General features: G+C 41.7%; 1 protein-coding gene across 2 annotated transcripts in view; it reads right to left on the bottom strand.

Moving 5' to 3' along the window:
• TBL1XR1 (TBL1X receptor 1) overlaps nt 1-26,899 on the bottom strand; it is a 3,130,276-nt gene that overhangs the window by 323,074 nt on the left and 2,780,303 nt on the right. For both annotated transcript variants that reach the window (XM_044070133.1, XM_044070134.1), the window contains one exon: nt 565-639. In XM_044070133.1, coding sequence (XP_043926068.1) covers nt 565-639 — 75 coding nt within the window. The remainder of the gene's footprint in view (nt 1-564; nt 640-26,899) is intronic.

Here is a 26,899-nt window from a genome sequence, read left to right as displayed (position 1 = left end):
GTACGTATAACCAGACTTGGCCCATGTGGTTTACTAACTGTTGTAAAAATGACATGAAGGGGGTGAGAGACTAACATTACAGAATCTGTTAAAAAAAAAAAAAAAAAAAAAAAAAAAAGTTCTGCCAAATGAGGGAGGTATGCAGTTTAAAGGTGTTTAATATCTGCCTGAGTACACTCCAAATCAGAGTAAGCTAACCTAAGATCCCAGCTATGCAGCAAGTCCTGCACCTGAAATAAGCTAAGAAAACTTGGATGGAAGATTAATAGTACATGACAAATCACTTTTGTTCCATACAATAGCAGTGGATTAGGCACTGGAAGAAAAAAAACAGGCTTACTGGAATAATGCAGCAAATCAAACAGTTTTATCATTATAAAAATAGCTAAATGAAGATACTGTATTACTTTGTTAGACTGATTGTTCCATACAATAGCAGTGGATTAGGCACTGGAAGAAAAAAAACAGGCTGACTGGAATAATGCAGCAAATCAAACAGTTTTATCATTATAAAAATAGCTAAATGAAGATACTGTATTACTTTGTTAGACTGAATTGCATTACCTTTAGAGTCATGTCATCAGAACATGATGCAAGCAGGTTACCAGTTGGATCCCACTTAATTGCATTCACTTCATTCTGCAAAAAAAATTTAAAATTCAAGGTTATAAAGTTATCCTAAGAAAGTTTCATTAAAAAGAAGTTATCACCATAACGTTCCATCTGAGTAGGTAACTTCATTTGTCAGCAACCTGTGGGTATCGGATCCGACCCGACAGCTTTCCAAGCTCCAAGCTCCTCCCCCTTACCCATCATACCCTGCTACCTCCCTCCAGTCCTCAGATCGGATTTGCCCAATTATCAGACAGCACCAGAACAAGCAAAACCTAAACATCCTAACCTGATACCTACCTGGAGTGAATCACTTAATTATTCAGGTAACGAACTACAGGTTAGGGGGACGGAGGGGGGGGGGGGTCAGTTGCTGACAAATGAAGTTACCTACTTAGATGGAATGTTATGGTTTGTACATAACTTCTTTATCTGAAGTAGTTAACTTAATTTGATCAGCAACCTGTGGGACAGAGTCCCCAGCTACCAAAAAACTTGGGAGGTCCTCAAGGAAGAATATTCCGGAGCACTGCAGAGCCAAAGGCTGCCCTCCCTCTGGATATCAGATCTAATTTATAATGAGAAATAAAGGTATGAGAGGAAGCCCAAGTAGCCGCAGAACAAATGTCATCCAAGGGTACCCTTGACCAAAAGGTAGCAGAGGTAACCATAGAACGGGTAGAATGAGCACGAACCCCCATGGGCTCAGGTTGACCAGAAATTTTGTACATGAGTAAAATGCAGTGAGATATCCAGCTAGCTGGAGTCACCTTCATTACTGGTTTACCCAAAGATGGCTTCGCAAAGGAAACAAAGAGCTGCTCCGACTTACGTGAGGCAGCTGTTCTGTGTAAATAAAAGTGCAATTGTCTATGCACATCTAATGAATGGAGTCTGTACTCTCCTTTGTTCTGGTAGTTAGGAAAGAAAACAGGCAGACTAATGGATTGGTTGATGTTAGCCTCGGAAGCCACTTTAGGTAAAAAGGAGGGATTAGTCCTGAGGGATACTCTGTCCTTATGGAAGACAAGATACGGAGGTTTAGTACAAAGGGCCTGAAGCTCCGATACCCTTCTAGCTGAGGTAATAGCAATCAAGAAGGCAGTTTTCCAAGACAAATACTTTAAGTCAACCGAAGCTGCAGGTTCAAAGGGGGGGCCAGTAAGAGCCTGGAGGACTAAGGTTAGATCCCATGGAGGGGCCGCATTCTTGACAGTAGGTCTTAAAAGTAAGGTGCCCTTCAAGAAGGTCTTACAGATCTTAGAGGAAGCTAAGGGACCAAGATTGTCTCCAATGTGGAAGTGGGAAATGGCCGCCATTTGAACCTTCACAGTTGAAGAACTGGCCCCCTGATGAAAAATGTGGGATAAGAACTCAAGGTACTGCTGGAATGGGAGCTGTAAAGGGGTCCAAATTCCTTTGCCCGACCCAGATAGAAAAATGTTTCCATTTACTGTTGTGGACGTTCCTGGTAGAAGGCTTATGTGCCGTCACCAGGATGGATTTAACTGCAGATGAGATGCCGGGAGTCCTAGCCACTAACGGAACTGGATCAACCAAGCAAAAAGCTTGAGGTCGTCCAGGTTCAGAGTTTTCAATGAGAAATCAGATCCGGAATGGGATCTAAGATCCAAGGAGGAGCTATGAGATGAGACCGCAGGTATGGGAACCAGGTTTGACGAGGCCAGAATGGGGCTATGAGGATAACCTTGCTCCCCAACCAACGAGCTTTCTGCAAGAATTCTGTCATTAACGGGAGAGGAGGATAAGCATAAAGAAGACTGGATGGCAAAGCATGAACTAGAGCGTCTCTGGGGGTCTCCTGCACTTCGCGTTCGAAGGTGATGCGAACAAATCGCAGCAAGGTTGACCCCCATTTGAGGAAGATCTGTTTCGCTACCAAGGGGTTCAGAGAGCACTCGTAAGGTGAGAGGATAGTTCAACTCAGCTTGTCTGCTAAAATGTTGGACCGACCCGGAATATGCATTGCTAGCAGAAAACGGTTGGTGGACATCGCCCACTCCCAAACTCTCATGGCCTCTCGGCAAAGGGGGTAAGACCTGGTTCCCCCCTTTTTGTTGATGTACCAGACCACTGACATGTTAACTGTCTGAATTGCAACAGTCCCTAGAGGAAGAAGGGCATGGAGAGCTTGCAACGCTAGAAGCACTGCCCTCATCTCCAGAACACTGATATGCAGAACGGTCTCTGTTGGAGTCCACATGCCTTGGACGGTTCTGCCCATGCAATGCCCCCCCACCCTAGGCGAGAAGCGTCCGTGGTCACTGTGGCTTGGGGTAGAGGCATCAAAAAGGGCCGCCCTTCCCGAAGCTCTCGGGAATGGAGCCACCAAAGCAGAGATTCCCTGCAAACCCTGCTGAGGGGAATCGGGGAGTACAACAGATGTCGGAGGATGGACCACTGGACCTGCAAGGTCCATTGAAGAACCCTCATATTCAAGCGGGCTAGGGGTGAAAGGTTGACAGCCGCCGCCATAGACCCTAGTGCCCTCAGGACTAATTCCACTGGTGGGGCCGGAGACTGTAGAAGGGCTAAGACATGGAGAGTTAGGTTGAGGAGTCTGTCCGACGTCAAGAAGGCCTTGGACTGAAGCTTGTCTATTCTGGCCCCTATGAAGTCCAGGACCTGAGTAGGCTGAAGGGACGATTTTTTGTAAATTATAGTGATCCCCAACTGGTGGGCCAAACGCATGAAATAATCCCTGGCCGAGCATAGTAGATGCCTGGTGGGAGCGGCGAGGAGCCAGTCGCACAGGTAAGGAAAGACCTGTATTCCCTGAAGCCTCAGGTGGGCCGCTACAACTGCCATGACCTGGGTGAACACCCTGGGGGGCTGTGGTGAGGCCGAAAGGGAGGACCCTGAACTGATAATGACTGGCCCCCAACCGAAAGCGGAGAAACCTCCTGGATCGCCTGTTCATTAGAATGTGATAGTACGCATCCTTGAGGTCTATGGAGCACATCCAGTCATTCTCCAGCAGAAGAGGGAGAATAGATTGAATGGTGATCATCTGGAATTTCTCCTTGGCAACGGACAGGTTCAATGTAGACAGGTTGAAAGCTGGCCTTAAGTCCCCCATCATTTTTGGCACCAAAAAGAATCTGGAGTAATTGCCTGATCCGGACTGGCCTGGGGGGACGCATTGGATGGCTCTTTTTCTTAGCAGCTCTTTTATCTCTAAAGCTGCCGCCTCCCCTTTGATTGGGTGGGACATCGGGGAGGCACCCCGACTGATGGGGAGGGTTCTCGAAGGAAATAGAGCAACCTCTGGATATTATTTGGAGCACTCCAGCGATCTGTCATGATGGACTCCCAATGTGCTAGGTGTTCTGAGAAACGCCCCCCCCCCCCCGACTGCCTCTAGAGAGGAGCAGTCGGGCAACCCCTGCGCAGGTCGGTCGGAAAAAGGTTCCCTCGACCCGAAATTCTTCGGCCCCCCTCTGCCTCTGGGCCGGAGTCTGCCTTGTCCTCCCCTGTCTCTGAAGGACGAAGGGTGCGGAGCGAAATGGGATTGTTGAGATTTCCGGAACCACATCTTCTTTTGTCCTCTCTGGTTCCTGGAAACGGACCTTTGAGGAGCCGAGAAGCGGATTCCGACGGCAGACAACGTCTTCCTGTCCTTCTCGCTCTGGAGTAGCGCATCGCGGATGGTCTTGCCAAACAAGGTAGAACCGTCAAAGGGCAGCCACATGGAAGTGTTGGATACCAACTTTAGAGTGGCCATTCATGCCGAGAAGGTTCTTTTGTCCTCGGCTGACATGGATTCCAGGGGTGACCCAGCGTACTCTTTGATTAGATCCTGCTGAAGGCGAATCACGTATGCCAAGTAGTTCAGCGCCCTTACGGAGAAGGTGACTGAAGCGAACATCCGCTTTCCAATGCGGTCCATCGTCTGAGACTCCTTGTCAGGAGGATGTACCGAGGAACTATCCTGAGCCAGTTCCTTCTTGGTGGCAACCGCCACCACCATGGCATCTACTGGGGAACCTTTGCTCCACGCCGTCCTGTCTGTCAGGGGACTAAGGATTTTATCTGGTCTCCTGGGGATCGGCTCTACAGTGTCCAGCTCCTTCCACACCCTGGTAGTTATAAGATCTACCAGGGGGTCAGCTGGAGGGGACACCCAAGAGGTAGATGGGCCTGCGTCAAACGCCTCCAGAAACACAGACTCATCCGAGGAAGGTTTTTTGGGCTGACCACCCCCTCTAATGCGCAGCATCTCCATGATGTCTCCAAACGAGACGTCTTTGGGGGGTGACCTTGGGGGAACCTTCCCCTTCCTCCAAGTCAGTGTCTTCCGTGAGGGACTCGGGGGAGTGCAAGTGCCTCCTTTTACACTTTTGTTTGTGAGGAGCCTCTTCGGGGGGGCTGTCCGATGAGGGCTCACCAACCAGGTCCTGTTCCTCTAGGGGAACCATCTGGGACGTAGATGCAGGCTGTCCCTGGGGCCGGATGATGGAAGACAGGCCCGTCTGTGAGGGAATGGCGGGTGGATCCGTAGCACAAGCCTGGGGCCTCGAATCCCTCGAGAGGACCCTCTCCACGACGTTGAAGGCCGAAGGGAACCGCTTTCCCTAGGATCCGAGAGCAGCCCCCTCAGACCCGACATGTGGATCGGCGCCGGAGCAATCGGACCCAAAAGAGAAGTGTGCTCCAACTGCATCGGAGCCGAAGACACACTCACCCCTCCGGATCCGAGGCTCGGCTCACGGCTCCGAGAGCTCTGATCAGAAAAAGGACCCAACAAACTCGAGGGTACAGCCGGCGAAGTAGCGATTACTATGGTGCCGACTCCCCAGCTCCGACGCTACCCGGATCTGACAGCTCTGAAACCTGATAATGGATCGGAGAAGGAGCAATGGGGCAAAGAAAGGGGCCGAGCCCCCCCCCGGAGGGGTGGGGCAAGAGCACTCCCATCTGTATCTGGGCCTGGAGGAAGCAACGCATCATCCGGTCCATGTCCGCGTCCGAAAGGCTCCTCGTTGATCTAGAAGAAGCCGCCGAGGCTGGCCAGGAAGGTCACCTCGAAGGTGACCGGGTCTCCTCCGGCGAGAAATGTGGAGAACGGAGCCGAGAGGGGGAAGACCCAGAGACCTTCAAGGGAGAAAGGAGCTGCTTAGCCAGCGGGGCCGAGGGGCAGAATCGGCCCGCTGCTTGTGGCTCCTATGCCTCTCCCTGTCTCTTTCCTTCTCTCTACCTTGCCTACCCTTCTTTCTGGAGTCTCTCTCTCCGTGGGACACAGTGGGAGTTTGAGTCCTGGCCAGGGGAGCAGGAACAGTTGGTTGAACAGCCGCAGCTGGTGCCACTGAGGGAAAGGAGGAAGAAGCAGAATCCGCGGGCAAAAGGCCCACAAGGATTAACTTGGTCCTCTTGTCCCTCAAAGCCCGGGGGTTGAAGGCGGCACAGATCTGGCAGCCTGATGATAAAGGAGCCACCCCCAGACAAATAACACACTGAGTGTGGCCATCGGTTGGGGACAGTTTATGGCCACACTCAGAGCATTTAGAAAATATGGCCTTAGGGCCTTCAGCCATGACAACTCACACACACACCCTCACACACAGATAAGGGGAAGGGAAAGGTTAAGACTAACTGACTACTAAAACAATTTAAGCTAAATAAACTAAGGGTCGATTAATATACACACACACACACACACACACACACACACTTTTTTGAGAAAAAAACAGAGCAAAAAACCCTATTAAACCACTCACAAAACCGCCAGGAGCTCGTCATTCGTGCTTCAAGAAGCCGCGGCAAACGAGATCTGGGGACTGGAGGGAGGTAGCAGGGTATGATAGGTGAGGAGCTTGGAGCTTGGATCTCTAGCTTGGAAAGCTGCCGGGTCGGATCCGATACCCACAGGTTGCTGATCAAATGAAGTTAACTACTTCAGATCGTATGATTCTCTAACATGCAAGGAAAGCATGATGCACACCACGGTGGAAGCAATAACTATGACATGAGAATGAATACTTTAATGAAACCATCACGGTACACGGGCACAACCTGAACAGTGTAAGGGGAATAAATGCCCTTCAAAAACAGACCACCTTTAGCTGCTTGCATTTAGAGTTAACAGATTACAATGCCACAGCCTTTGCCTCATATTGAGGGGACTGAGCTAATACAATACCAGAAATTCTGACCAACTGTCAGACACTCATACAGGCAATCACTCTTATTCATTCAGGCTGAAGACAAATGCAAAAAGGGCGCCACTACATTAGGGATATAATAATGACAGTGTAGTACTTCCCTAATGACTTTCCTGTACCACATAATGAACCACAGGGTGACAGAGTGGCATACTGAACAGCACCATTGCCTCACAGGAAACAAGTTCCTGCTTTGGTTCTCAGCTAAGGTGCATTCTGTGCACAATCTACATGCCCTCCCTATATTCATGTGTCTTTTCTTCAGGTACTCCAGTATCCTCCCACTTTCAAAGACACAGAGTCTTCTAAACTGCTCACGGATGTGTGTGACATACAGAAGGTAAGTCTGGTCACATAATTCAATTCCATATTTGCATAGTAAACTTTACATATGAAAGCTGCTCATGGGGTCACTGCAGGAGTTGAATGGAACTCAACACTGGATAAATGAAATAAATTTGAAACTAAACACAATAAAAACAAAACAAAAAAAAAAACCCCCAAAAAAACAAAAATGAAGTATACATTAAGAAAATGCATTCACAAAAGAAAATAAAGGAAGAAGCAAAAATGTTCATATATGCAAAATGCATTGGGAAGGGCTACTTTCTAGCCTTCAAAGACAATGTACATTACATAATTCATACAGCTTCATTGACATACAAGGCTAAAGCCTTGACTATGACCTGTGTCTGATGAGTGGCAAGGGTACCTAACAGGGGTGGAGCGGGGGGAGAAGAATGATAAGACTTAGTCTAAGAGGCGTGACCACCTGGTCAAAGAAGTAGAGATAATCTTTAGAGGGCTCTGTAACAACAGCACCACACCATCTCATAAAACATACAAGTAGGAAACGGGGGAGGGGGAATGAGAGAGGAAAATGTTACCATAAATGTGAATATATTTGAACATCTATAATTAAGGTATGGTCGTGCACAACTGTAACTTGTGGGAAGATTCCCAATGCTAAAGGAAGTGGTCTTCACGATGCCCTTAATGAAGCCAATGGCAAACTCTACCCTTGGCTCTAGAGGATGTATCCAGGCTATTTTGCTTTGACGTGCGGACAGAGGATCACTGTAGCTGCTTCCTGGATATGACATCAGTGCTAGCTCCTCTGAGGAATGCAGTACTGGCTGTAGCGACCTAGTGACCACAGCAGCCTGTCCAGAGACAGACTTGACATAAGATATATATATATATATATGTGTGTGTGTGTGTGTATATATATATATATATATATATATATATATATATATATATATATATATATATATACATATATAACATACACATATATATAAACACACACATACATATACACAGACACACGGCGCGCACACACATATATATATATATATATATACATATATATATATATATAAAAAAAACATACACACACACATACATATATATATATATATATATATAAATATATAAACAAACACATGCACACATATACATAAACGTGTATGTGTTTATATATACACACACATACATATTATATCCATATAAATAAATAAATATATATATATATATATATATATATATATATATATATATATATATATATGTATATACATACATACACACACACACACACAGATCCTTCTCTCTCTCTCTCTATATATATATATATATATATATATATATATATATATATATATATATATGTGTGTGTGTGTGTGTGTGTGTGTATGGATCTATGTCAGTTGAGCGAGTTTCCAGAAACTCAAAATTCACATCGGTGAGACAATATGATAAAATTTCCAAAAATGTGAACATAAAAAAAAAAAAAAAAAAAAAAAAAAGAAAAACACAAAAATCTATCTTTTATTAAATTTTTTGCAGAAGACAAGCCCCCCTGCAACCCCCCACACCCCCTTCAAAATATATACACTAACTCCAGAATCACACTACATTGGTAAACTTCATGATCCTCACTGCACTGTGATCTCTATTCAAAAGTTCTGAGTTTTCAGAAATTCGATCATATCATCTCACTGATATGAATATCGAGTTTCTGAAAACTTGATCAACTGTTAGATCCATATGCACACACACACACACACACACACACACACAAATATATATGAGAAGCAAATATAATGCGTTAGCCATTTCTAAATAATTTGTTTAGAAACAGGGACCCCTTCTTCCCATTTGCAAAGGAAATTGTTGCCCTCCTATCTTTAGTGGACAAGGATCAGAGTGGGACTTTTGATGATGGGAAGGGAGCACTGTACAACTTTTACAACTATTTCCTTTCTGGGTCTTGGCCCTGATGGCTCCACGACCTTTTCTTCTAGAAACCTTGCTATCTTTTTCTTATGCAGCCCTTCTTACTTTTATTTGTGTTTGCCTTTTTCCTGTTTTTTTGTTAGAAAGGACAACTCTAGTTGGGATGATTTTTGTTGTAGGTTAGTACAGGAGGGGGAAAAAAATGCTTGACAGACTGAATTGTCTTCCCCATTTTGCCCAGCTTTCTGATCACCTTCTTTACAGATTGTCCAAACAGAAGTTTCTTATCCAGAACAGGCTAGGACTTCAGCCACATGTCTCAGTACAGATCAGTAGCCACATTTTACACAGTGTTTGGTCACCTGCGACCAGAGTTTGCATAATTCAAGCACTTTGTTTACAACATCCTCTTTTTGAATCACTTCAGACTTGTCTTTCAGCTGGAAGAGCAAAGTCCTCTGGAACTTTGGCATGAAAGTCTAGCAATTTAAGGCCCTAAAAGCAACGACAGAGGTGTATGGCTATTTCCCCTATCCTATCAGAATTCCTCTCTGTCAAGTGGGATAGCATTCTTTTTTTCTGAGCCAGAGGTTCCCCTGCTGGCAATCATGGTCATCACAGATGGATCTGTACTTAAGTTCTTATACAGGTATTTAATGGAGTCCTGTACCAAGTAAAAGCAGTCAGGCTTCATTTGGACAGGGGGCCTGGAATCTGTCACCCATTATCAAATGCACTGGCTTCAATAACTAGATGATCATCCAAAGGCTTCAGCTGATGTAAGCCCAGGTTCCCTATCTAAACTGTGCTGGGGTGAATTACTCATCTCCCAACATCCTGTGATACCTTCTGGTGGTGAAAGAGAGGGCAAAGAATCTGTCAGCGTCAGACTCTAAGAAAAGTAGGAAGACATCAGCCCTTCACAGATTAATTCATCCACATACAAATCAGAAGAGTCTAAGAAAAGGCCCTTCTCTTGGAAGGGACAGCCCATGACTCTGATCTGTTTTCAGCAGATGGCTAGACGCTCTTCAAGAAAACAAAAACCCTGAACCAACTGCAGCAAATTCCTGGGAGGAAGCCTGGACACAGCCACTGCTGAGACAAGATGATGGACATCTATTTAGGCTTTGACCACTCAGGACTGGGCTGACAGACTGAGACTGGCATGAAGGCCTAGGTAAGCGGGGAGATACCCAAAAACTCAATGCAAGAACCAATGACCTCTTCATAGATACAGACGAAGTAGATGCTGCCCTGTCTTTCACTTATCAAAATACAGGTTTCAGAACTAGACACCTGGAAAGAAGCAGCCAGACAAACTAACATCTGAAGGACTTTAATTCAGCAGACATGTCTATCATTTGACTGCATGGCAAAATGAGGGACTATGCCAGAAACTTTAGAGAAAACAGATGATTGGGATGTGGAGTCAAAGTATCTCACTGAACTCATTTTCTGAGTCAGAAAGATGTGGTCCATCTCCTGAAAAAAATTCTCCTATGGGTGCATACCTTAAGGCTTCTTCCTTTTGGAAGGGAAGTCAGAGGTGGTCTTGGACAATGTCGTAGTGGCAAGAAACCTTTGCCTGAATGAGGCAATCTTGGACATGTTTCACTCTTGTGTGAATGTCTTTGGGTTATACACTACAAAGTGGAGACAGCTGGCTATTCAGGCCCCATGCAGAATACACATTAGGAAATCAATATGAGACATCTGCTCAAGATAGTCAAAACAATTACTAATCTGAGAGCCAACAGCCTGACATTCAAGAGCTAACCAAGGCATGCAATAACTACATAATGAAAAAAGGCAAACATGAGATGTTTTCCCTAAGAAGGGCTTAACCTGTAACTTCTGGAAGCCAGAATGGCCAAAAGACTGACAACAATTAGAATTGCACATCGATCTTGACATTAACAGTAGCAAGAAAGGCCTGAAGACACTGGTGGACATCTTTCATCACTTATGATGCGACTTCCAAAGGAAGGACATCCGCCTGGCCTGCTGAGGGAAGGATGCTAAACTCTGGAAGCTGGTAAAATCAGCAGGACTTTGGTGGCTGAACTGCTGAATTCCCTAGTGCCATTACAACAGATATAAAGACGGTGGGTGAAATAGGGGAGAAATGGCTCCCGAAGGTACTCACAGCAGTGTGGAGAGAAATCCCAGATGGCTGGAGAATAAGCATACTCATGCCAGTCTACACGAACAAAAGGGACATTTACAACTGTGGGCAGTACAGAGGTATCAAACTCCTGTTACACTGCATGAAAGTTCTGGAGAGAGTGACTGATAAACAGATATGCAGACTAGTAGAAAGTAAGATGAAAGATGAGCAGTTAGGATTCAGATCAGGATGCAGCATAACTGACCCGATGTTTGCAATGAGACAGACAGTTGAGAAGAAGCTAGAGATGAGGAGAGAGTCCAAATTGGGCATTCATAGACTTGGAGAAATCATATGACAAGGCACCCATAGATGTGGGTGATGCAAAGTCTCTGAGTATATTGACAACAGTAATTTGTTTTTACATCCTATCACAGGCAAGCAATATACTTTCAAAGCTTCAGTAACTTGTAATACCAAGCATCTAGTATATTTGGCCACCTGTCGTAATTGCGTGGCGCTCTATGTAGGTAAGACAGACCAAAGGTTAAAAGACAGGGTATTACGACATATAAGGGACATCAAGCACAAAGACCCTACAAATGTATTAGCCAATCACGTCATGCAGAATCAAACCCATTCTTTTATGTTTAAAGCTTTACAATGTGTTCTACAAAATAACAGAGGTGGGGATACACACAACCTCACTAAAATTCATGAAATTGTCTGGATTACTAATCTACAGGCCCACTGCTATCCTGGCCTAAATGCAATGATCCCCTTAAAACCCATCCTGAAAAACAGATGCTTAACCATTAGTTGAGGCAGGAGGCTTGATCATTTTCACTTTTATTTACTGGCTATACCGAGACTGGAAGATATGAAGGTGTTTCACTGTCCCTTTTGGTTGTACTCCAAGACCATTTTGAAATTGGGGATTCAAGGAATATTCTAAATTAAACAGAATGTTTATTGTATTGACCCCAAAGGACCGACTAAATACTACCTACAGCACCTTTTTGATGTCTGCAAAGCTTAGTGAGAGTACACAGCTGTAGCTAAGATGACTTGACTCCATCAAGCACTGGGAAGTTTCTTTGGACAGAAAAAAGGCACTGGAAGGATAACCATGACAAAATCCACCACTTTATTGAACACACACAGCAAAGTTCAGATATAACATCAGTTATCGTGGTTATCCTTCCAGTCCCTTTTTTCTGTTTATTTGTATGTTTTTTGGCACTTTTTCCAAATATTTTTCGTTTATAAGTTTCTTTGGACCACTGGAAATAGTTATTATACCATTTTGGCCTTAAAATAATTTGTTTGCATTATGCTGTACATTAATAGCCTCAATGAGAGGATTTGTCTACTTCCTAAGAAGGCTGTATGAATGACCAATAGAAAGGCGCCTCAATATGATTTGTATGCATTATGCTGTATATTAATGGCCTTAATGAGAGGATTTGTCGACTTCCTAAGAAGGCTGTGTGAATGACCAACAGAAAGGCATTTTTGCCACTATACAAATGAGTTGTATCATGTTTCCAAATGTTAACAGACGAAACCAAGTCAGTCAGCAGCACAGCAAACACCTTTTAATCCACAGAGATAAAATCCACAAGAAACGGTTAAATGCTATCATCTGACATAAGACACCTTCAGAACCAAGTTATTCAATCAAATTAACAATTAAATAGCAGAGCCAGTGCTTACACACCCTTCCTGTAAGCCAATACATTTGCTTTCAGCATGCTGGTCTTACAGCACTTTTACAACACATTTAAAATGTATTTAAAATGTTCCTAAAACACATGAAAACATATTATTGCTAAAAACAAAACATTAAACTTGTTGTGCCCGTCTTTTTAACTCACTAACGATTGAAATACTCTCATTTAGTCCTGGCGGATAGGTAGCATGAAATTTAAGCTGCCATTTCATTTCTTTATGCAGCAATCTATTTTCCCAGTCCCTGGTGACATCTTCGATTGAGAGTTGTTCCAAAATCAAAAAATTAAATTTTTTAAAACCAGTACAATATACAGTGTCTAGCTAGTGCACTTTTACTATCCTTCTTCTTTATACTGTACACATACTATCCTTCTTCTTTATACTGTACACATGCTGATACATTATTTGCTTCAATGAATTAATAGTTTTTTCCAATATAAAATGCATTGCATGTGCAGCAGGTAGCTAAATAAACAATCCTTTGTGCGTTGCAATTCAACACTTTTTGTCTATTCCATACTTTTATTTTCCTCAGCACTTCACCATTCTTTTCCATATTAATAAACTTACAATAGGAACAGAGTTCACATCTTCTAGTTAAAGGAATACCATCCCTATTTCCTGTACTTTCCAGTAGTCCTTTAAAATTTGTCATATTAATATATGTAAACGGTCTAGTATTGAATAACCGACAAATATCACTACCTGCTTGTAATAATGTCCAATTGTTACTAATAATTTTTTCAATTTCCTTAGAGTCAGTGGTGTAGTGCATTACCATATTGTTAACCCAGTTGGAAACTGGAACTGCTAGTCCTAATCACAGAATTTTCCTGACAGTTGAAACCAAACTTAATGATGGGTGCATATTTGTTCTGCCTGCCTGCCCAGACCTCAGTAACGATTTTATCCAAAAAGTCACTTGGGTACCCTCTTTCTTTGAACATTTCTCTTAAAACTGAGAATTCCCTTAAACGTTCCGAATTCTCTGATGTAAGCCTAGAAACACAAATCAACTGACTCTTCACAATACCTTTCTTTTCATACATAGGATGACAACTCGAAAAATGTAGAAATGTATTGCAGTAAGTAGGTTTCCTAAATATTTTTCTGACCAATGAACCTTCCCTGCTCTTGGTTATATTAATATCAAGGTAATTAATAGTGTCATTACTCATCTCTTACGAAAATTCCAGAAATCCAATATTTTTCTGCATAAAATCTACAAACATGATCAACTGTTCACTAGTACCTGTCCAAATAAAAAGTAAATCATCCAGACATCTATAATATGTGAGACAGTATTTAAATAAAGATGTTTTAAACAATAAATGCAATTCCTACCATAACATCACTGCATTTGCAAATAATGGGGCTCAGGCTGTACCCATTGCTACACCCTGGTTTTGTCTGTAAAATTCACCTTCAAAACTTATAAAATTGTTGTTCAATACTATATCCATAAAAAGAAAGAACCATTTCTTGTTCACTCATATCTAGTCTACTAAATTCTGATACTATATATCTTTAAACCAAGTTAAACCCACATCCTGTGGTAGTACAGTGTACAAACTGTGTACATCACATGTAACCAGTAAAGAGTGTTGAGGTATAATAACTGGTTGTAACTTATTCAGCAAGTCCCACGAGTCCTTAAGCACATGTGGAAATGATTCAAAAATGTGCTTCAACCTACCATCCACATACTTGGCAAGAGGCTCAGTAACTGAGCCCTTGCCAGAAACAATTGGACACATCGGTGGGTTCCCTATATTAGTACGAATCTTCTAGATATCCCAAAAAGGTTTGAAACTGTGGGTCTTTCCACATGCAAATATTCATACAGTGACCTAGGAATCTGATCAAATAACAGTAGTTCATCTAAAACAACCTTAACAGACCTGTATGCCAAATTAATTTCACTGAGCGAAACTTGTTCATAAACTTCTACGTCGCTCAATAATTCAGTCATACGGCCACAATAATCATGAACCCCCATTATTACAAGGCCGCCACCTTTGTCGGTTTCATACAGCTAACACTTTCATTAGTTTTTAAATCATTTAACAACAAATGTTCTTCCTTTGTTAAATTATATCTATTTGTCTTTTTGTCCAAAGTACTTCTAATATCCCACTCACACTGTCTTTCAAATACATTAACCAAACTATTTTATGGTGGATTGAATGTACTACTTCGCTTAATTTCACCATTATTCACATTAGCATTGTCAAACATAATGTTTAAATTCAACTTTCGACCAAACATTTTAAGGTCCAAAATAATATCCTCCGCACGGGCCTTGTTCGCAGGGATAAAATTAAACGCCTTAAGCAACAAATTATGATGTTCTGGCCCAATTGTTATTCAATACTAGACCAACGTTTACATATAGAAATATGAGAAATTTTAAAGAACTACTGGAAAGTACAGGAAATAGGGGTGGTATTAATTTAACTATAAGACGTGAACACTATTCCTATTTTAAGTTTATTAATACGGAAAAGAATGAAGTGCTGAGGAAAATAAAAGTATGGAATAGACTAAAAGTGTTGAATTGCAACGCACAAAGGATTATTTATTTAGCTGCCTGCTGCACATGCAATGCATTTTATATTGGAAAACTATTAATTCACTGAAGCAAAGAATTGATCAGCATGTGTACAGTATAAAGAAGGATAGTAAAAGTGCGCTAGCTAGACCCTGTATATTGTACTGGTTTTAAAAAATTAAATTTTTTGATTTTGGAACAACTCTCAATGGAAGATGTCACTGGGGACCGGGAACATAGATTGCTGCATAAAGAAATGAAATGGCAGCTTAAATTTGATGCTACCTGTCCACCAGGACTAAATGACAGTATTTCAATCATTAGTGAGTTAAAAAAAGGGCACAACAAGTTTAATGTTTTGTTTTTAGCAATAATATGTTTTCATGTGTTTTAGGAACATTTTAAATACATTTTAAATGTGTTGTAAAAGTGCTTTAAGGCCAGCATGCTGAAAGCAAATGTACTGGCTTACAGGAAGGGCATGTAAGCACTGGCTCTGCTATTTAGTTGTTAATTTGATCTGAGTAACTTGGTTCTGAAGATGTCTGTTATGTCAGATGAAAGTGCTTAACCGTTTACTTGTGGATTTTATCTCTGTGGATTAAAAGGTGCTTGCTGTGCTGCTAACTGACTGACTTGGTTTCATCTGTTATTTGCTGAATTTACCTGGTTGAGCACTGTGTGGATTTCAATTTGTATTTCTAAATGTTGTTTTATGGGTCTAGGATCACCTTTACCTTGCATTTGATTGGTGGCTGATTTAATACACGAACTACTGGTTAAGGCTACAGGCCTGTTTATATGGAGTTTCCTATTGGATATCCTAAGCTGGTAAACAACACTATCAACGCTAGGTCTCACTGGGTATAATCATTTTTATTTTTTTAAGTTATTAATATTAATGACTGGATCTCTCTCTTGGACCATTTTACATTGTCATAATCACAAACTGATACACAGTACAGACCCACTAGAATGGCATTTATAGCCGTATTTAAACTAAGAAGTATTCCGTTGGTATTTCTTATTTTTTTATACCGATGGAAATGAAGATTTTCCAAGGGTGTACATAGTCCTGCCAGTTCCTTTAATGATTTGCCTGTCAGTCAATTCACTAAATCTAGAAGACCATGTGCTGGACGTGAATCAAGAGGAAGTCACTCAGTATAAAGCCTTTTGATTGGCTTTGGGACCCGATTATAAAATAAGTAGCTCCACATCGTATTGCTAAAGTAATTTATTGATATAGTAATGAAGAGCCTCTTTCCCCCTACTTTATTCCTTAATGCTACGTGTACAAGTCAATTCACCTGACTGAAGTGAAGAGCCATTGGCAGTAAAAAAAAATAGCACGCCACTTTTCTGATCTTTTCATTGGTTGCAGTAAAAATAAATATTCATAAAGTTACCTGACTCATGTTTAGAGACCCTTGAAGAACAGTTTCTAAACTACTGAATAGACTAGTACGCATGTCATTTTTATCCATTTGATTGGGTGAATATGTGAGTGGAAGATTAGACTGACAATGGTACTGGATTGGTCCAAAGAGTGATTTTATACACTACGCTAGCCATAGGATAATACGATCTGAAGAAGGCCAATAGCCGAAAGCACTTATCGTATCTGAAGGCTACTTACAGTGATTTTCAAACAGACTTGTTTTTACTTATTATTTTTATTAAAAGTCTGATTTTAATTTTATTTATAGTCTGTCTTTTCCGTGGTGGTGCTTCCAGAAGATTTTAAACATGTTTCTACTTTCCGTTGTGGGATACCTTTAGGAGTCTGAGCTTTGCTTTCTGTTTTTCTATCTGACCTAGAGGGGCCAACTGGATGTTTTTTTGCCACCAGAGAGGAAATCTCATATAATGTAACCTTTGCCTGGTTTGGTGGGATATCTCGCAATGCTGAAAGGGCGGGGTGGTCTGATCCACAAACAATTTTGACTAAGTATTTCTATACTACCAAATTGCAATGATTATAACATTTCTAAGGAAACATATCAAAAAAGCATACTAATCATACTATAACTAGAAACCTTTCTATAAATGAAAGTTATGTACTAGCCATAACTACACACCTGTGTATTGTCTGTTTTTGTTTTCCTTCAACCAACTGGTCTCAGATCAGACTTCATCCACTTCATTACACTTTGACTCTGTAGCTCGAGCGTCTCCCTTTACCCACAATCCTCTATTCACCTGAAGTACCTCAGATAGAGAGTTTGCCATCTAGTCAGCCTACCAATTTATGTCAAAAGGACACCCAGCCATCAGCATACTCTAAATTAAGTTGCACATCAACTACAGCAGAAAGAAGTAGGAGGAGAGGATGACTGGAGCTCATGCAGGAAGGCTGACAGGAAACACCATCAGGACATAATAGGAGCTTACAAAACAGGAAGGAGGCTAGAGAGTGGAAGACTGAGGAAGGACAAAAACAGACAACAAAGATGTATAGTTATATTGAGTACGTAAGTTTTATATCTCATGGTTTATTTTTCGCACATTCCTCCACCTTTGAGACATAGTCCCCAGCTAGAGTAAATTTGGGTGTTCTTCAAGGAATGATATTCCAGAGTAGAGAGGAGCCAAATGTTGCTCTGTTCCTAGGCGATATATCTAATTTATAATGCGCTATAAAGGTACGAGCACTGGATTATGTAGCAGTTGCACAAATATCATCAACAGAAGCTGTGAACCAAAAAGCACGATATGACTATAGATCAGATGGAATGAGCCTCAGACTGTTTAGGTAATGTCAACCCTTTATTCCTATATATAAATTAAATGCAATCAGTGAGCTATCAAGATAAAGTTACGTTCGATACTGCCTTGCCCAATTTAGTTTTGGAAAAACAAACGGGTCTGATTTTCTAAAATCTTTAGTCCTATGAATACAGGGTATAAGCTGTCTACGAACATAAAACAAGTGCAGCATGTATTTTCCTTTGTTGGAAAACCTTGGAAAGCAAACAGGTAGATTGATGGACTGGTTGACAGTGGCCTCCAATGTTACCTTTTGTAGAAAAGAAGGGTTAGTCCAAAGGGATACCCCCCTATCTTTATGAGAAATCAGGTACTGTGGCTATGAAGAAAGAGCGTGGAGTTCTGATACTTGCCAAGCTGACGTAATAAAGACCAGGAAAACAGTCTTCCAAGTTAAGTCAACCTTGGCTGAAGACACAAAGGGAAGCTGGGACAAAGCCTGAAGTACTGTCAAATCTCATGCAAGAATGGGGTCCTTAACAGAAGGGTGAAGTTAAAAGGTACCTTTAAGAAAAAAGCCTTACATATTCTCAAAAAGACCAAAAAAGAATGGTTTTCATGCAAGTGAAAATTAGAAATGGCAGCAAGTTGGACCTTAACTGTTGAGTAATTAGATACATTATTGAAAATGGAAGCAAGGAAGTCAAGAAAAGGACAGACAGATGCTGAAACAGGACTGAAACAACTCTGGCCCCAACAAAAAAATGAATTCTTTTCACCGACTGTGAAATGAGGCCACCAGATAAAACAGAATCTTTTATTTCTCTTGTTCTAGCGCTTCGGTGCTACAACCTTCAAGGAATATAAAAATGCAAAGTACAAATACATATCCTTATATAAAACATCTAATTGATACTCACACCCACCAATTATATAATTATATAATTGTGTAGCAAAATTCCCTATTAAAGTAAACATCTCCAGTTAAATTCATTATTAAGACCACCGGGTGTCATAGTTTTATATTTTAAAATAAAAATACTTTCCTTATACAACAATTTATGTTTTAACACATTTTCATCATCACATAAACTTTTTACACCTCCTAAAACTGTGCCTTTTAACAAAGGAAAACAGCAACTTAGCACACCAAAAATTTAATGTAGTACATTAAACGTTTGGTGTGCTAAGTTGCTGTTTTTCTGCAGTTCGTCTATATACAGTATTACCAAGGTTATTTTGTTCCTTTTAACAAAGACACATCACCATTATGAAATGCATTAAAATGTGTTGCAATTATTTTATTTCCCCTCTTATTCTTCACATCTCTAACATGTTCCAAAAATCTAATCCGGAATTCTCTCTTAGTCTCACCTATATAATATAGTCCACATGGACATCTAAGTGCATATATTACCCCCTTACTTCTCATGTAAAAACCTCCCTTGGTATAAACTTCACCCCATTTATTTCATCAAATGTTTGAACTACATTTGTACAAATGCTGCATCTATTGCAGCATATCGTACCCAAACTTATAACCATCTTCGGTATATCTATTTTGGGCATTTGAAACTTTCCATGTACCACCATATCCTTCAAATTCCTACCTCTTTTATATGAAAAAAGGGGTTTGTTTGGAAGGATACTTGCCAGAACCCTATCTTCTCGCAAATATTTCCAATAATATTCTATCAAAATTTTAATATCCTCACTTTTCACATTATATACTGAAACAAAATAAATTTCATCTACTTTATCCTGTTTAACTTCAGGAACTCTTCTAAACTGGGACCGATGCTGTCTTCCATACAAAAGGTTACCCTTCACTAAACCTATATCTTTCTTAAATTTCGTCAAGGCTTGTTTCAAAATATTCGGGCTATAGCCCCCTCTGTAAAAACATCTTACTTGTTGTCTTCCATTCCTTCTCCAAATTACTTACTTCACTACACAATCTAGAGACACGAGCCAATTCCCCATAAGGTAAAGCTTCTAACAAATGAGAAGGGTGGCAGCTTGATGCATGCAGGTACTGATTACCGTCCACAAATTTTCTATGTATATTGGACGAAATATTCCCTTGTTCTGTACCTTCCAAAATAAGATCCAAATATACCACCCTATTGCCCTTCTGAAGTCCATCAAAAGCCAGACCCAAAGGGATTCCTATGTAAATCTAACATAAACTCATCTATTTGCTCTATACCACCCTCACAAATAAAAATCAAATCATCGATGTAACGAAAATAAAATTGCATGTCTCTTCACAAAATCCAAATTAAATAAAAATTTACTTTAAAAAAAAAAAAAACATGAAAAGGTTCGCATACATGGGGGCAAATGCTGCCCCCATTGCTGTACCTTGTGTCTGTCTATATAATACATTATCAAAATAAAAATAGTTGTTCTTTAAACAAAAATCAATCATGTCGACAACAAAACAAGTTAAGGGGTTATCTCCCAAGAAAAATCTTATTGCTTCCAGACCATCCTTATGTTGAATGGAAGTATATAAGCTCTTGACGTCAACCACAAGCCAATACATTTCTTTTTTCCATACCAAAAAAGAAATTCTATTCAAAAAATCAACACTATCCCTTATGTAAACAGGAGATTTAATGATATAGGGTAATAAAATTTTATGCAATACCAACCCGATATTATGCAAAAACTAATTACATGCAGAAATAATGGGTCTTCCTGGAGGATTAAACATGCTTTTATGCACTTTGGGCAGACAAAAAAGATAGCTATTTCACTGTTACAATCAAACAATTTATCCCTAACATCCTTCTCTGAGAAATATCCCAATCTAACACTTCTATCCAATAATGTCCCATATTCAACTATTGCTTGTTCATACTTATTCTTATTGCATTTCTCATATACTTCAACATTATTCAAATGATCTATGCACATATTATAATACTGTAATGCATTCATGATAACTATTTTATTACCCTTATCAGAGGGTTTAATAACTATATCAGTCCTATCACTCAATTTTTTTAAAGCATACCATTCCTTTAAAGTTAGATTATAAGATACTTCACTTTTTTTTTAAATTATACTGTCACAAATATTCTTACATCCAAATCCTATCATAGAACCGAACTGAATAATACGTCGGTTAATAAAAGGTGGTATAAATTTACTGGAAGTAGGGATACAAGAAACATCAATCCTACAATAACCATTACATGAATTGTTGTCACTATTATCTATATTCTCATCACAAGAAAAGAAGCTATCGTCGGATTCACTCATAAGAGGGGAATTCAAAATATCATTTAGGCCCATCATTTAGATGCTGAAATAGGGTTTAATCATCTCTGGAATTCCCAAATGGAAAACCTTTGCAATTGCTCTTACAAATCTTTCTAGTAGAATCTTTCTGGGATGATGTAAGGATGCGATGAACTGAGGAAGAAAGCCTGAAGTGCCTAGCGATCAATGGAAGTGGAAAAAAAATGCAGTTAACTTGAAGGTTTGAATATTCGGGTGAGGTAACAAGGAAGGGTGAAACAGAAGGTCCTGAGAAGGATCTAATACTCAGGGAGGGTGAACTAGGTGAGGCCACAGGAAAAGAAACCACACTTGCAGAGGCAAGAATGATGCAATGATTACCATACACTTCTGCTGAAATGCATTCTGAAGAAACTTGGGGATGAAAAGTATGGGGGGAAAGGAAAAGTACAGTTGTGTACACTTACCATAAATGTAGATGTTCAAGTGTATTCACTGTTGCAGTCATTACATTTGGGTTATCTGCTTGCAGGTAGCCCTCAGTTGGCCTGATTAACAAAATCTTGGGTCCTATGTCGGTTGCTGTCCCTTCTTCTATGATGTCAAGTCGTCAGGGGGTATAAAACATGCAGCCAACGCCATTACATCAAGTTTTTCCTTGCCCCAGATGTCAGGTGCCCCCCTAATGGGAAGAAATTAAACATAAAAGCACAAAGACATACTTCCAACAAAAAAGCAAATACACCAAAAAGGCTTTTAAGCATAGTAAAGGAAAGTAGAGGTATAGCCAAAAGAAGTTAGGGGGCTGGAGGGAGGGCAACCAGGACTGCAACAGTGAATACACCCGAACATCTACATTTACGGTAAGTGTACACAACTGTACTATGTTCTTCATGTTTGACTGCTGCAGTCATTATATTTGGGTAGATTCCCAAAGCTATGGTTGGGAGGAGGAGTTTAGATAGCATTAGGGCCAGCTATAAGGCCCTGCAAGACTGCAGTGGCAAAGCCAGCTCTGGATTTAGAGAAAATTGGCAAATGATAATGCCTGGTGAAAGTATGTACAGAATTCCAGGTAGCAGCTTCTAGGATGTCCCTGGTAGGGACACGTCTGAGAAAGGCTGTAGAGGTAGATGCAGCCCTGGTGAAGTGAGGTCTGATCCTCTGGGGGATAGGTTTTCCAAGGTGCTTACAGCAGAAATGAATGCAATGGCTTGCTTTGAAATAGCCTTCCCCTCTGCCCCTGCAGCAAATGCTACCAGCAGTTGTTCAGACCTTTGAGGTATAGTCCTCTCCAAGTAGAATCTAAGTTGTCTGTGCACATCTAAGGAATGCAGTATCCGTTCCCCTTTATTCTGTGGATTGGAAAAGAAGGTTGGCAAATGAATGGACTGATTAAGAGCCACAGTGGGTACCACCTTGGGTACGAAGGATGGATTGGTTCTGAGGGGCACCCTGTCCACATGAAAGATGATGAAAGGCTCCACTGCCATAAGGGCCTGTAATTCAGACATCCTTCTAGCTGAAGTGATTGCTAAAAGGAAAGCTGTTTTCCAAGAAAGAAATGTTAAGTCTGCAGTAGCAGCTGGCTCGAAAGGAGGTAGAGTGAATTTCTCCAAGACAAAGTTAAGGTCCCAAGCTGGAGTTGGAGCTCTCCTGGGTGGTCTCAAATTTCTGGCCCCTCTGAGGAACTGCTTGAGCAGTGGATGAGAGAAAAGGTGAGGTTCTGTGTTATAATGAGCTGAAATGGCTGAGGCATGGATTTTAATGGAGGAAAAAGACAGGCCCTTGTGAAGCATCTCAGTAAGTATTGTAAAAGCTGAGGTAAATTGGGCACTGCTGTGCTCACCCCTTGAGATTTGTTCCAGGCACAGAATCTTTTCCATTTTTCAGCATAAGATTTTCTAGTACTAGGCCACCTTGCCTCAAAGATGATATCCATCACAGGTTTGCTGAGGGATGGTAAAGGAGAGATTAAGTAAACTGCCAGGCTGCAAGGTTCAGTGTTGGAAGCTGAGGGTGCAGAGTCTGGTTCTCCTGCTGAGACAGCAGGGAAGGAGTCTGAGGCAGGTGCCATGGAGATAACTGTGACACACTGCGCAGGAGGAGGTACCAGTGTTGGAACGGCCAGTCTGGAGCAATCAAAATCATCCTTGGTTTGTCTTGTTTGACTTTTAGTAGTACTTTGGAGAGCAGAGGCAGAGGGGGGGAGGCATAGACGGATAGGTTTTTCCAGCTGAAGGACAGAGCAGCCACTTTCCAGGCTTGTCTGTGGGGAGTCCTTGTGCAAAATTTTTCAAATTGATAGTTCTGGGGGGAGGCAAACAGGTCTATATCTGGCCTCCCCCATTTGCTTGTCAACATGTTGAAAATCCTTGGTTCCAGTTTCCACTCGTGTGGTTCCATGAGATTTCTGCTTAGTCCGTCTGCCAGTGTATTTAGTTTTCCTGGCAGGAACTGAACTTGTAGATGCACTTGGTAGCTCAAGGCCGTGTTCCACAATGCCATGGCCAGTCTGCAGAGGGAGTAAGAATGTGTACCCCCCTGACTGTTTATGTACCACATAACAGTGGTGTTGTCCATCTTTACCATTAATTGCCCTGGAAGAATGTGGTCCCTGAAGGCTGTCAGAGCAGTCAGTGCAGCTAACATTTCTTTTAGATTGATGTGCAGGTGCATTTGACTTTGGTTCCATTTGCCCTGAATGCACTTCCCTGTCAGGTGCGCCCCCCCCCCCCCCATGCATAGTCTGATGCATCTGCTGCTAGGGTTTGAGCGGAAGGGGGTAGTGTGAATGGTAGTCCCTTGTTTTGATGGCAGGCCTCTGCCCACCAAAGGAACTCTAGGGATAGGCAAGGTATGATAGGAATCATTGCTTCTAGATCATGAGAATGTTGACACCATAGGCTTTTTAGATACCACTGTAGTTTCCTCATATGCAGTCTTGCATATGGAATTAGAAGAATGCATGAGAAGATGAACCCCAAAGCTTGTAGTATTTGTCTTGCAGAAAGCAGGGTTTTTGTGGCCACTTGTTTGAAGTAGGTTGTCAAGTGAATTTGTTTCCCTGGTGTGAGGTAAGCCATCTGGGAAGTTGTATTCAAGCTTGCTCCCAGGAATATAATTTGTTGACAGGGTATCAGGTGCGATTTCTTTTCATTTATGGTGTACCCCAGAAAAGTTAGCACCCTTTGTACAAAAGCTACATAATTCAAAAGTATGTCCTGGTTTTCTGCCTGAATTAGACAATCGTCCAGGTATGGGTATATCTGAATATTTCTTTGCCTGCAAAATGCAAGACTGGAGCTAGGCAATTTGTGAATACCCTGGGAGCAGTAGATAAGCCAAAGTGCAGTGCAGATAACTGATAGTGCGTGTAAGCCTGCTTTGAAGCGTAGGTATCTTCTGCAAGATTTCCTGATTGGGATGTGCAGGTATGCTTCCTTTAAATCTAGTGTTGCCAACCAGGCATATTTGCCTAACATAGGAAGCAACTGGTGAAGAGACAGCATATCTTGAATTTTGGAATCACCAAAAAGGTGTTAGAGTAGACAGATCCAGGATAAGTCTCAAGTAGAAACCTTGTCCCTGTTCTTCTTCTGGTATCAACTGAATAGCCCCTGTGCTTAAGAGAGAGAGAGTACTTGATTTTGGGCCTCTGCCCACTGATTTGAAGGTAGATCTGGCCAACCTCTTGGAATTGGTAACGTGTGGAAGTGAAATCTGTATCTTTGGGGCACTATATTTAAAACCCATTTGTCCTGGGTAATGAGTCCCCAGTTCTTTGCATGAAGTGCAATCTTTCCCCCCAAAGGGGTAGTCAGTTGAGAAGTGCTTGGAAGTTTTAAAAAGAAGTCATTGAGACAGTTTACCATAGGGGGGGGGGGGGGTTTATTACACCCAGATTTGGAAGTGGCACCCCCCCCCCCCCCACTGCTTAGTCCTGTACATCCCCTGGGACTGAAGCCTGGGGGTGCTCTGCTGGATCTGGGTTTGGACTGGGAAGGTCTGGAAGAGGCAGGAAAGGACCAATTCTTAGAAGGCCAATGCCTACTAAATCTTGGAGGTTGTACTTGTAAAAAATTTAACAGTTTGCATAGATTAGTTTTTTCCTCCATCTTTTTAAGAATTTTGTCTGCCTTGTTGCCAAACAGGCGGTCCTGATTTAAGGGATCATCCAGTCATTTTGCTTTAACATGATCTGGCAAGGATTGCTCCTTAAGCCAAGCATGCCTTCTAAGTACAGACCCAGTTACAGCAGCCCTGCAAGATGCCTCTAGTGAATCAAAACCACATTGCAACGTATTTTTACCAACTTGTTTAACAGAATGCATTAAATCCTGTAAATCCTTACTTTCAGCACAATCAGGAATAAACATTAGTTTCTGTTTAAGCAATCCAATAATATGCTGCTGATATTTTAACATATGAAACTGGCAATTCAAGGCCCTAATGGCTAAAGTTGCAGAAGTGTATACCTTCTTACCCCATCTATCCAGTGCCCTGGAGTCTCTATCAGAGGGGGTAGGATTTTTGGCAGTAGTAGCTTTAATGACCTTGGGTCCCTGTGAAATGGTTTCAGGATCCACAGTAGGATTTTTGAAAAGGAACTTGTGAGAGTCAGGAACCCTGTAATATCTATTAGGATTTCTGGGAGCAGGAGGTAGAGAGTCAGGGGCCATGCTAGATTCCGAAAAGGCATCAACAACAATGTCCAGTACAGGAGGTATAGCTAAAGGCCTGTGCTGGGGCAGGAGTAGGGAATCCCTAAGCCTATTTTAAGAATCAGAGAAATCCTGACTTTCCCAATGAAAACACTCCCTGAGAGTATGCTAGGTTTCACCAAAAGAGAAATCCTCTGGGGGGGGGGGGGGGGCAAAGGGAATAGAGTCCTCAGCATCAGAATCCTCATAGGTAGATAAGGGAAAATCCTGGTCATCAGAGGAAACAGAAATTTCAGAATCCTGGTTAGAAGACTGATGGAATGACATCGGCTGCATGTTTTATACCCCTGACGACCTGACGTCACAGAAGAAGAGACAGCAACCGACGTAGGACCCAAGACTTTGTTAATCAGGCCGAATGAGGGCTACTGCAAGCAGATAATCCAAATGTGATGACTGCAACAGTGAAACACGAAGACCATCTACTGAAGCTGACATTGATCTGGGAAGCTGTAATACCAGCCTGGATGGAGGGGAAGGGAGAGAGGGAGAATGCATGATGCTTGGCTCTGTAGATTGCTTAACCTTACCTGTAGCAAGCTTGCAATCTGTGTCACTGCATCTAGATGAGCACCAATTCCAGGGCCTGAGTGGGAAAGAGTTGAGACTTGGTGTTGTTCACTGTGATTCCTAGCTGAAGACATAACTGGAGGAAGTAATCTCTACCCTGAATAAGCAGGGGCTTGGTGGAAGTAAAAAGGAGAAAGTCATTGAGGTAAGGAAACACCTGGAATACCCGCAGTCTCAAGTGAGCTGCGACCACTGCCATGCTCTTGGTGAACACCCT

Source organism: Protopterus annectens, chromosome 4.part1 (genome assembly GCF_019279795.1).
Source record: "Protopterus annectens isolate FY-2018-M chromosome 4.part1, PAN1.0, whole genome shotgun sequence".
In the NCBI taxonomy this organism is placed as follows: Eukaryota; Metazoa; Chordata; order Ceratodontiformes; family Protopteridae; genus Protopterus; species Protopterus annectens.
This window is presented reverse-complemented; position numbering and strand designations above follow the sequence as displayed.